The sequence below is a fragment of the Chlamydotis macqueenii genome, chromosome 2 (genome assembly GCF_036417535.1).
Source record: "Chlamydotis macqueenii isolate bChlMac1 chromosome 2, bChlMac1.mat, whole genome shotgun sequence".
NCBI classification, from domain to species: Eukaryota; Metazoa; Chordata; class Aves; order Otidiformes; family Otididae; genus Chlamydotis; species Chlamydotis macqueenii.
The window spans coordinates 48963241-48976371 of NC_141557.1; the positions used below are offsets into that span (position 1 = coordinate 48963241).

At 43.0% G+C, this 13131-nt stretch overlaps 1 protein-coding gene across 21 annotated transcripts in view; it reads right to left on the bottom strand.

Moving 5' to 3' along the window:
- The window catches only part of CLASP2 (cytoplasmic linker associated protein 2), a 155838-nt gene that overhangs the window by 134109 nt on the left and 8598 nt on the right, over positions 1-13131 (bottom strand). For all 21 annotated transcript variants that reach the window (XM_086742898.1, XM_086742895.1, XM_086742906.1 and 18 more), the window contains exon 2: positions 3668-3746. In XM_086742898.1, the coding sequence (XP_086599024.1) occupies positions 3668-3746 (79 nt within the window). The remainder of the gene's footprint in view (positions 1-3667; positions 3747-13131) is intronic.

Sequence of the window (13131 nt, forward strand, 5' to 3'; positions counted from 1 at the left end):
AAATTAAACAGACTAAACTATGATTCTATGAGTGTTGATCTGCTCGAGGGTAGGAAGGCTCTGCAGAAGGGTCTGGACAGGCTGGATCAATGGGCCAAGGTGAACTGTATGAGGTTCAACAAGGCCAAGTGCTGGGTCCTGCACTTCAGTCACAACAATCCCATGCAATGCTACAGGCTTGGAGAAGAGTGGCTGGAAAGCTGCCCAGCGGAAAAGGACCTGGGGGTGTCGGCTGACAACTGCCTGAACATGAGCCAGCAGTGTGCCCAGGTGGCCAAGAGCATCCTGGCTTGCATCAGTGTGGCCAGCAGGAGTAGGGAAGTGATTGTGCCCTGTACTTAGCACTGGTGAGGCTAAACCTCAAATACTGTGTTCAGTTTTGGGCCCTTCACTACCAGAAGGACATTGAGGTACTGGAATATGTCCAAAGAAAAGCAACGAAGCTGCTTCACTGCTGAGTGCTATGAAGAGTGGCTGAGGGAACTGGAGTTATTTAGCCTGGAGAAAAGAGGCCTGAAGGAAGACCTTATCGTGCTCTACAACTACCTGAAAGGAGGCTGTAGCGAGGTGGGTGTCACTCTCTTTTTGCAAGTAACAAGCGATAGGATAAGAAGAAACGGCCTTAAGTTGTGCCAAGGGAGGTTTAGATTGGATATGATTCACCAAAAAGGTTGTCAAGCATTATAACAGGCTGCTCAGGGAGGTGGTTGAGTCACCATCCCTGGAGGTATTTAAAAGACATGCAGATGTACCATTTAGGGGCGTGGTTTAGGGGTGGACTTGGCCATGTCACGTTTACAGTTGGACTCAATGATCTTAAGGGTCTCTTCCAACCTAAATGACTCTATGATTCTGCTTTCTACTGGCATCTGTAAAGAAGTCACTATAGTTAGAGTTAGTATACACAGTCAGCTATGGCATAGAAGAGACAATATAGCTTTCATAAAAGGAAGTGGCATCTCACAAGCTGTGCAGAAGGTAACTCAGCTAACAGAGTGCAGTGGGATTTTCACATAATTCTCAAGAAGGGGTCTTACAGGAAGGAGGAAGAGACACCACCCTGGACAGCTGACCCTAAATCTACCATCACTGCACAGGAAACAAGTTGTTACAGTAGACAGTCTCATGAATACATTAGGTCAGTTTTCAGGAAGCAGCAATGTAACAAAGAAATAGATTATCAATAATTATGAAAGTAATAGATGACATCATAAAACCAAACAGAATTATGCCGCTATAAACACATGCTTCATCTGTGCTGTTATGGCTTCCTCAACTCAAAAGCACTAGGACAGAAAGGGACTGAAAGGGGAAATAAGAACAATAAAAACTGTACAACCATATGTATACAAGAAACAATTAGACTGGGACTCTTATCTGGGGCAAGGGAGGAAGGATAGCAGAGAAGAGGCACAGAAGAGATCCGTGAAAAGATGACTGGCAGTCAAGAAGATAAGAAATGATGGCTCACCTCTCTCACACAAGATCTAGCAAGCATCAAATTATCAGGCAGCCAGTCCAAAACAAAGAGTTTTGCATAATTAAGCATTACTACAGAACACTGTAGAAGCCAAAGATCTATGTGGGTTCAAAAACCAATCAGATAAAGCTGTAGAAAAAACAAGGTGACACGGGAGACACTAAGATACCAACTGCCTCAGCTGGCTCTAAACTGAAAGACTGCTGACAGCTAGGTGGTCATACTGAAGGAGTTATCACTGCATATTTATCCTGTCCTTACTTTCTTCTCCGGCTTCTGCAAACGCAGAGACACGAGTCTTTGGGTCTGACTTACTGGAGTCATTCTCGGATTATGTTAGAAGCCAAATCTGTGCAGTTAACAGAACATGATTTGGGAAACTGCTGGTTCTTTAAGTTTTATTGAAGGAAAACTTTTCTTGCTCACCAGTGTGCTTTTAATTACTCTCATAAACCTCAGACTATCCACACTCCTAAACATTTACAATAGTTTTTGTATTAGTGCTTCACTGACAAAAACTGAAAGTGATCCAAATCTTGTTATAAGACTTAGGGAGAAGCTACCAGCTGAAGGGAATTCCCACTATAAATCACTTTTTACAAGTCTTCTAAAATACAAGTTTTCTGCCTTTACTGAGACTAACATTTCAGCATCTGTTAAGCTCCTATAAAAGCTGATCATGCACAAGAGTGACTTGCACATTTAGCGTAATGCACTGTACAAGTCTTGATTCTAGAGATGCTCAGTTGAAGGCACCACTACTCTGCCTTACTAAAAAGTACTTCCGGAATACACAGCTTCAGATGTCTGTTCATGCATGTTCAATGGTCACCTGGTGCCAGTACCTTTTTTTTTTTTTTTTTTTTTAATATAAATGCTACTGAGTACTGAAATTTGTATTTTTAATTTGCTCATAATCTCAAACTACTCAAATATGAGGATTAAAAAAAATTAGCATTTCCAAACTATTCTCAAATAGTTCACACTTAAAAAAAACCAAAAACTAAAGAAATAAAAAAAGCTATCCCATCTTTAATAAAGTTGCTGTAATTTTAAATTCTACACACCTCTAAAATATAAATTAAAACAGAATAAAGCTCTGAAGCCTAGCACTGTTTGTAGCTGTAAATGGAGACTATTCAGAAATCAATATCTGCACAGCAGAATACACCTCCAATTCCCTTACACTCTTCCAATACAAAACTAATCAGCCAAAGAAAAACTCACTGCAACAAAACTGATTTAAGTTCTGTAGCACTCTACTGCAGTAGTTCTACAGCATCTTGAAATATGTTTTCAGTGAATTCAGTTAGTAACTTGTCATAAACTATAATTTGTATTCCTAAACTTTTAAAATTTTGCTGATTTCTTAACTGTTAAATAGAACAGTAGACACATAAAGAAGAAGCAGTTTAATATTTTGACAGACAATTTGAGATGGCTGGGGATGTGGGAACAAGATGCAAGATAATTCACACAAATTTTGGAAAAGGACATTAAGCTAGAAACTTCTGTTAAAAATAGCCAGTGATAAAACACCAATGTTAATGTCCTAGTATCACTATCTCTTTTCAAGGACAGCAGCAAAATGGCCTGAGCAGCGTAGTTTGCCCATACTTCCCAGAACAGCTGTTTCACACTCAGGCACACATAGAGCCATTAATTTGAAATTCATTCGAGTAAACATGTCACACAAGAATAACAGTACTTTTTTTTCATCCCATAAACAGTTTAGACAACTAAAAGCTACCATCCAGTTATCTAACAGGAGGTGGGCCACACAGTTCTCTGAGACCACAGGCTTCAACATAAGGCTCTAATTAAACTGATCTGCAAATAAAACCTTCAATATTTAACACAAGTTAAAGGTAACACATTCCAATGTCATTTTTAGATTACTGTCTTGGGGAGCGATAAGCAAGTACATAGCATGAAACTAATTACTGAAGTGATATTCCTGGAATCTTTAAAAAATCCTAACCGTCACCTAGAAATCAGTGATTGCATGACAAATAAATATTTACAAGTTAATATAAAATTATTTAATTCCAATAACAGCAATAAGATCCCTACCATTAGCTCAGAAAGCTTTTAACATGTCCCCACTTCAGCTGCTAGAAGTGGGGGGGGGGGGGGGAAGTCTTTTACTTTTTAGTCTTAAGAAAAATAAAGCAGTATTTCACTTACCAGTTCCTATATAGGATTTAAAGCGTCCTGATAGTCTGTCGACAAAGGCACCTAAAACATCTAATCCCAGTAATGCTACCTGTTGAAACAAAAGCATCAGATATACAAGACAGATCATTAAGAAGTTCTTCAGAATATTTTAAAGAAATTACACGTACATATGCAAGCCTGTTGAAAGACTGTATCTTAACCTAAATATAAATTCAAGTTCCAATCAGAGATTATTGTATAATTGGATAATTCCTTGAAACCTTTCATAAAGACAAAGTTATCAGAATGTTTGGAATTGGACATCACAAGACATACATCAGAGCAGTTCAGATTTTTCAGTACTTGCCTTAAAATAGAAAGAAAATAAATATTAGAAATACTATGTTTTAGTATTTTCAACTACAAGTGATTACAATTAATAATTATGATGACTGAGGAGTTGGAAGAGGCTCCCCCCCACCCCCGGATCATATGTTAGGACTGCAGTTCTGTCCCTTATTTTCTTTAAAAGATTACTCTAGAGGTCAAACTCAGTATTAACTGAAAATCAAAATTCCTTTGAAATAGGTACCAGTAAGGCTTCAGGCCTTACCTCCTCTACCAAGTTTCTAAGCTCTTGAAAGAAAAAAGAATACCTTGAGGACAAAAAAAAAAGAAAAAGGGGGAGGGGGCGATGTGCAGTTACCAGACTCAGAAAAAGCAAACAGCTTAAAATGGAAAACTAACCAAGCCCCCAAACACAAGCAGTAATACAAGCTGGGAAAAAAAAAAAAAGCGTTTAAATAGTTTCCCAGATGCTAAGAGCTTACTTCAGTCTGGCTACTTAGCTCATCCACTAAGGTCATTACATGGTTTTCTAAACTCCCAAAAGAAAACAACTGAGAGAAGCAGAGAAACTACTGCTGTCTTCCCCAGCAGTTCAGATCACACCATTCATCCTCCTTCTTAAACTAGGGAAGTTTTATTTCTCTTCATTTGCTCTTGTTAAAAACAATAACAAACCAAACCAAACTACAACCTCCCCCAAAAAAAATCAGGGAAAAAAAGGAAGTTCAAAATACTATTAGGATTGTGAGGAAGTTCCCATCTATGAACAGAAACTAGATGAGAGGACAATATCCACTAATATAGAAACAAAAACATGATCAGAAATTACCAGTTAAACGTAATTATTTTAACAAGTCAGGACACTTTTTCACCCTTAACTATCCTGCATGCTGTTCCAAGACTTCATCATTGATTTCCTACAACAGTTAATCATGAACACCAGAACAAGCATTTTCACATCTTTTAGTTAACTGTCATGCTGTCCATGAAGGTGTGAATGCCAAATGAAGGACCTCCTAAAGCTTGGGCGTTCATAACAGTTTTTCCTCTTATTTGTCTTCTGGACAGACACACACTACAAATTTTTCCCCACAAAGACTTGAGCAGAATTACTTCCCTCTATTCACTATTGATTTTCATAAAACTTGGAACCACATTTTTTTGAACACTCTGTTTTCTTATGATCCTTCTCTGTCACAACTGCCCACACTAGACAACAGGAAAAAAAAAAAAATCTGACTGGAGATGAATGTGAATATATGTGGCCCACACACAGAGGATCACATGAGCCTTGCTTCCCCAGGAAACTAGAAAAATAAGGTGCCCTTAAAATCTAGGCTCTGAAACAACTGCATAATTGAGCTTATTTTAATAAATTCAGTATTTGTACAACAGACCACCTTTTAAACAGGAGGTACAAAACTTAGTTCCAAGTAAGTACAACTTACTTGGACATAAACACAATGTTACCACATACTGAAACACAGAGCAGCCACATTGCCAACAAGTGACTGCAGCTGTGGCTTAGGATGAGAAAATAGAATACTCCAATTGATAACTTGCTTAGACAAAAAAAATATGACAGCTCTTCGGGTAATACCAAGGCTTCCCAAAAGCTCTTTCCTTCAGTGCTCTTATTCAGACTGTTAAACCATATGAGACACGAGACAAAAAAAATCTCAATCTAAAAAGTGATGCCTGAAAGAAAAAAGTTCATTCTGGATATACATGGTTTTACTATGCGCCTGTTTCCCGACTACAAGACCCACCTTAGACTTGTCTTTAAGGGATAACTTTTAAGGTATCTTTCCCGTGCAAGAATTTTGGGGTCTATTAATGCACAAAGTGTAGCCTTTCCTTCTGTAAAGGTACTTACAGACAGTCTCTGACTTCTCTGCGTATTTGATTATCTTTCTAAAATCTCTCTTGAAGGCTTCTACCATTCTGAACAGCAGCAGCTCAGAGATTTAAAAAAGTAAAACACACATAGTTGGTTTTTTACTATAGATCTACTCTTTACTAATCCCGAAGAGGAGTTTTAAGTAAGATGGAGAGTATTTCTTGATTAATTTGTCCAATGCTTAGCCTCTAGGGTTTGGAGGGGGTTTTGTGAGATTTTTTTTTTTTTTTCCTTTTTTTTGGTTGGTTGGTTTTGGGTGGGGGGCAGCTGGGATTGTTTCTTTTTAAAGCCTCACCTCACCTGGGTAAAAACAGTGGCCATATAGAAGATCTGAATCCCCATATACATAAGGGCCAGAGGCTTGATAACTACCAGAGAAATGGCTATGCATCCTACCATGACTGTTATTGCCAAAGAATCTGATCACCTATATTTCATTTGTGTAGAAGTGTTTTATTTGGATCAAGAGCACTCACTGAGATAATGCCTGCATATTGCATATTTTTGTAGTCCTCCCTGTGAATGGGTAAAGTTCCACCACCTCTGAGGACACAGGCCACATTTATCTTGATTAACATTCAAGCAGTTGTCAATATGGTGTCAGCTCTTCGCTTATCAACGATTTGCTTAATGAATGCAGTAGGGTTCTACTTCCATAATTAGCGTACAAAAGCCAATTCAAGAAAATACTATCAATTTAAATATCCCAATGAGAAGTTTTGTCTTGTGATGTCCTTACTGTATGAAAACATATAGTTCAGACTGCATGGGATCAAATAACGCTTTCAAAAGTTACCTTTGTAAATCAGAGTAAGGTATGAGACTAACCCTGGCTTTAAGAAATGCAAAAGTAACAAACACTGCTGCGAAATTCTCATCTCCAACAGCTACAAAACAAGAACCTTTACAGGTTAGAGAGCAAGGGAACAGGTTAGCATGGTCTTAAAGGAGCAATCCTCTACCTACAACGTGATGGTTATTGTTCAGCTCATACAAAGTCCTCTACGGTCAGCAACTTGGAAAAGATAACAGGTATGAAATGTCATGACATCTGCAGAGTGAGAAAGTATGATGTGACCTCAGGCCGAAAATGATAGGAAACTGCTCTAGCTACAAAATTGGTTCTCATTCCACATTTCAAAACAAGTCAGTTGAAGCATACCACTACAGAGTACACCAAATAAGATACTTCTTCCTGGTTTTGTAAATCGGTCTTAATATTTCTCTACTTTGATACACAATGTTCTGAATTTCAGCACCTCTAGTAGGTATTCAAGCAGCCCTTTGGAAAGAGTCCTTAACAACTGATATGGGGTCACATGAACAGCATTCAAAGAATAAAATAAAATAAAAAAAAAAAAAAGTCACAAGTAGAGGCAGAACTGATCTGCAAGACAGATTCCAAGCTCTCAGACATTGTCTGGAACCATGTACCAATACAGGCCCAGGCTCTCCACTACCAACAGAAAAACCTCTCACTAGCCTGACGGCTGTTTCCCCATAGGCTTCAATAAGGGACGTATTTCTTCTGGGATTAAAATCATTGGATCTGTTTCTTACTCTGCATTCAATAAGCCTTTTGCCTGCTGCCTAGAAAGAGCCTTTGTATGCCGAGATTGATTCATCAGCTCACTATTGTTTGATGCATGTAAACACTGCTTGAGGTTCACAGTGGAAAGAAATTTAGGCTTATTTGAACCGGAGTTGGTTAGCTGTTGAGCTACTCTTTAACAAGCAAGCATTCAGGATCATCCCTGACTTCTCAGATCACAACAAAATTGCAAACCCAACTGAGAAATATTTTATCCATTCTGGAAAGGAACGGACTCTTTAGTGAAATCAAGATGTTCCAATCAAAATGTAATTACTAATTGAGCCAGTGATTAGAAACTGAGCCTATTTCTTGCTCTGCAGCTTGTTCCTTTGCCAGCTCTCCTTCTACATACTCTTTCTAGCACTGCCAGTGCTCTTCTGTGGGCAACTTCCAGCCATCTAAATCTGCTAGGAAAAGAAATACTGTTCTTCAAACCACACCTGCTTAACCATGCCTGCTTACTATTATTCTCACTGTGTTTCTGTATTTTCCCATCTCTGTGTGGGACATCTGGGGGAGGACTGCCAGGAAACCATCTCTAGTTACATAAGTTGCCAAGTGAACTTAATACAAACATCCTTGGATTTGGTTATAGGATCTCCAAACTGTATATGGAAATAGGGATTCTGCAGATCACAGTCTGCAAATTAGTCATGAGAATCTAATGGGGGAATTATGGAGGTCACTATCTGGAACTCCAAAAGAATGAAGTGGTCGAAAGAATGAAGTTAAGGAACTGGACATCCTGTCACCATGGGGACAGCTGGGGTATCACCAACAATCAACTAACAAACACAAAACAGTATGCCAAAAAACCAACGCCTTACAAGAACAAGCATTGTTTGAGCACTGCAGTGCTGGAATAAGACATACACAAGAACATAATGAGATTTGGTTTTTTTTTTTTTTTTTTAAGTATTGCCAGTCAGGCCTAAAGGTGTACTTTCTCAATTCTCAAAGAATCTCAAGCACCTTGCAAGTAGCTAAACATGAAACAAAAACATGTGTGTACGTGCACTCTCTTCTGCTTCACTTGTTGAGGTTTCTTATCCTAGTTCCCTTTCCTCATCTAGTCCAACTCCCCTGCAAGGAGCAGGGACATCTCCAACCAGATCAGGTTGCTCAGAGCCCTGTCCAGCCTGGCCTTGAATGTTTCCAGGGATGGGGCATCCACCACCTCTCTGGGCAACCTGTGCCAGTGTTCTACAACTCTCATCGTAAAAATTTTTTTCCTAATATCTAATCTAAATCTACCCCCCTCTGTTTTAAAACCATTACCCCTCGTCCTGTCGCAACAGGCCCTGCTGAAGAGTTTCTCCCCATCTTTCTTGTAGCCCCCCTTTAGGCATTGGAAGGCTGCTGTAAGGTCTCCCCACAGCCTCCTCTTCTCCAGGCTGAACAGCCCCAACTCTCTCAGCCTGTCCTCATCAGAGAGGTTCTGCAGCCCTGTGATTATCTCTGTGGCCCTCCTCTGGTGCCGCTCTAACAGGTTCGTGTCTTTCTTATGTTGGGGGCTCCAGAGCTGGATGCAGTGCTCCAGGTGGGGTCTCACCAGAGCAGAGTAGAGGGGAAAAATCACCTCCCTTGACCTGCTAGCCTCGCTTCTTTTGATGTGGCCCTGGATGTGGGCGGCTTCCTGGGCTGCAAGCACGAATTGCTGACTCATGTTGAGCTTCTCGTCCACCAGCACTCCCAAGTCCTTCTCCTCAGGGCTGTTCTCAATCCATTCTCTGCCCAGTCTGTATCTGTGCTTGGGATTACCCTGTCCCATGTGCAGGACCCTGCATTTGGACTTGTTCAACTTCATGAGGTTCTCACAGACCCACCTCTCCAGCCTGTCAAGGTCCCTCTGGATGGCATTCCTTCCCTCCAGTGTGTTGACTGCACCACACAGCTTGGTGTTGTCAGCGAACTTGCTGAGGGTGCACTCAGTCCCACTGTCCATGTCACTGACAAAGATATTAAACAGCACTGGTTGCAATACCAGCCCCGGAGGAATGCCACTTGTCACCAGTCTCTACTTGGACATAGAGTTGTCGACCACAACTCTCTGAGTGTGGCCATCCAGCCAATTCCTTGTCCACTGAGTATTCTGTCCATTAAATCTATGTCTTGCCAGTTTAGAGACAAGATGTCATGTGGGACAGTGTCAAATGCTTTGCACAAGTCCAGGCAGATGACATCAGTTGGTTGTCCCTTGTGCACCAATGCTGTAACCTCATCACAGAAGGCCACCAAGTTGGTCAGTCATGTTGGCTGTCACCCATCACCTCCTTATTTTCCGTGTGCCTTAGCACGGTCTCCAGGAGAATCTGCTTCTTCCCAAGCACAGACGTGAGACTGACTGGCCTGTAGTTTCCCAGGTCTTCCTTGATGTCCTTTTTAAATATGGAGGCTATGTTTCCTCTTTTCCAGTTGGCAGGAACCTCACCAGACTACCACTACTTCTCAAATATGATGGACAGTGACTTGGCAACTTCATCTGCCAGTTCCCTCAGGACCTCTGGATGCATCTCATCAGGTCCCATATGCAATGTGCACTTGCAGCCAAGACAGACAACCATATCCTGGGCTGCATCAAAAGAAGCATGGCCAGCAGGTCAAGGGAGGTGATTTTGCCCCTCTACTCTGCTCTGGTGAGACCCCACCTGGAGTACTGCATCCAGCTCTGGAGCCCCCAACATAAGAAAGACACGAACCTGTTGAAGCGGCACCAGAGGAGGGCCACAGAGATAATCACAGGGCTGCAGAACCTCTCTGATGAGGACAGGCTGAGAGAGTTGGGGCTGTTCAGCCTGGAGAAGAGAAGGCTGTGGGGAGACCTTATAGCAGCTTTCCAATGCCTAAAGGGGGGCTACAAGAAAGATGGGGAGAAACTCTTCAGCAGGGCCTGTTGTGATAGGACAAGGGGTAATGGTTCTAAAATAGGAGGTGGTGGATTCAGATTGAATATAACGAAGAAATTTTTTACACTGCCAGTGGTGGAACACTGGCACAGGTTGCCCAGAGAGGTGGTGGATGCCCCATCCCTGGAAACATTCAAGGCCAGGTTGGAGGGGGCTCTGAGCAACCCAATCTGGTTGGAGATGTCCCTGCTCTTTGCAGGGGGGCTGGACTAGATGACCTTTAAAGGTCCCTTCCAACCCAAACTATTCTATGATTCTATGAGTTTTGCACCTTCAGGTTCTTTAGAAGGCCTCAAACCTGCTCTTCTCCTACAGTCGGCAGTTCTTCATTCTTCCTGTCCCTGCTTTTGCCTTCTGAGACTTGGGCAGTGTGGCTAGAGCTCTTTTTTGTGAAGACTGAGGCAAAAAGAATCATTAAGCAACTAAGCCATGGTGTCCTGGGTAACCATGTCTCCTGTTTCCTCCCAGAGAGGGCCCACATTCTCCCTCATCTTCCTTTTATCCCCAATGTACCTAAAGAAGCTTTTCTTGTTGCCCTTGACATCCCTGGCCAGATTTAATTGTGTCAAGGCTTTAACCTTCCTTACCTGATCCCTGGCCACTCGGACAATCTCTCTGTAATCCTCCCAGGCTACCCATCCTTTCTTCCACCCTCTGCAGGCTTACTTTTTGTTTTCAAGTTGCTCCAGGAGCTCCTTGTTCATCCATGTAGGCTGTCTGCTGTTTTTGCCCAACTTCCTCTTTGTTAGGTTGCATCAGTCCTGAGCTTAGAGGAGGTGCTCCTTGAATTATCAACCAACTTTCCTGAGCCTCTCTTCCCTCGAGGGCTGTATCCCATGGTACTCTGCACAGCAGATCCCTGAAGATGCCAAAGTCTGCTCTCCTAACATCTAGGGTAGAGAGCTTGCCCTCCTCACTGCTCTTGAACTCCACCATCTCATGGTCACTGCAGCCAAGGCCGCCCTTGAGCTCCACATTCCCCACCAGCCCCTCCTTGTTGTTGAGAACAAGGTCCAGCATAGCACCTCTCCTCATTGGCTCCTCTATCACTTGGAGAAGGAAGTTATCATCCATGCATTCCAGGAACTTCCTGAGTTGCTTGCGTCCTGCTGTGTTGTCCTTCTGACAGATATCAGGGTGGCTCAAGTCCCCCGTGAGGACCAGGGCTTGTGACTGTAAGTCTGCTCCTATCTGTCTATAGAGGGCCTCATCCACTCAGTCCTCCTGGTCAGATGGCCTGTAACAGACCCCCACCACAGTGTCACCTGTCCCTGCCCTCCCTTTAATCCTGACCCATGAGTTCTCTGTCAGCTTCTCATCAATCCCCAGGCAGAGCTCCATGCACCCCAGCTGGTCACGATGAAGAGGGTGACACCCTCTCCTTGTCTCCCCTGCCTGTCCTTCCTAAAGAGCCTGTATCCCTCCATTCCAAAACTCCAGTCATAGGAGTCATCCCATCACGTCTCCGTGATGCCAACAAGGTCACAGTGCTGCAGGCGTGCACACATCTCTAACTTTTCCTGTTTGTTCCCTATGCTACATGCGTTAGCACAGAGGCACTTAAGATGGGCCACCCACGAAGCCGACTTGCTGGCTGGAGCAGCTGGAATTCCTTTGAGCTGCACTTTAGGTGCTCTCCTACTTACCTGTGATCCTTACCCAGGTTCTGGGCACCTGTTGGTGGCACTGGCACCATAGGGACAGTTGTGGGATGGATTGTGCTTCCCCTCCTCCAGCAATGTTAATTTAAATACCTCTTCACCATGCTTCCGCTTTTCAGCGTCATTGGCCTGCTTACCTTCTGTATGTGTCAGTGGGGGAGTTTTCGGCTGTTTGGTCAGGGGCTGTGGTTCCAGTGCAGACTGCACTTGGAACCTACCATCCAGCTCCTCCTCAGCCTCCCTGATGTTACGTAGCTCAGCCACCTGCCACAGGAGCTGCCACCTGTCCCTGCCCCAGGAGAAAGGTCCAGGCACTGCCTGCAGTCTGAGGTCTGCACTGCTGCCTCTCCCTTCAGCAGCTCCATCTGTGTGGAGGCATTGGCCATGGCTGGAGTAGCTGGTGCAGGCCTCCCAACCAGAGCTGCAGCCTTTGCTCTCAGGCGAGTGCCCACCATTCTGCCTTGTGGGTCAGGTAGGGTGAGTGCCCTTGGCTGGTGTCCAGATGTTGGGTTCCGTTCATCTCCCTGAATACACTTCTCTCCTATTTCACAGGACACTCAATCACTTTTTGCTCCCTTTACTGTTTCCCACTCCAGTTCTCTCCACATCGCCTACCTGCCGAGATCTACCCCGTATTCTATTCCCTTCCTTAATCCAAAATCTTGCAGATACCAAAAACTGCCCCTAACTCCACACGCAGAAGGAAGCTTCTATTTTCCTGGGTTATTTCTTCAACCCAGGTGGTTCTTCAATCCCAGCCAGGTCATCGTTAGGCTCCTTTCTCCCTTCTACAAGGAAACGCATTGCTGCCATCCTCCCACTCAGCATCAGCTGGGCAGCTGCCTCTGCTGGCAGCAGCCAAAATTACAGTCCCAGCTGCTACCACACACATCATCTATACTTTAGATATTTTAGCTAACAAGAAAGCATTATTTCCATTCTCTTGCTTCTTTCCTCTTCAAGGGTAGAAATGACACACTTCCAAAGATGTGTACAATCTTTTTTCCCTTTTTCTTTCTTTTTTTTTTTTTTTTTAAATGTATATATCACATTACACTGCAAGGACAGAGAGGAGTTGCTGGGAA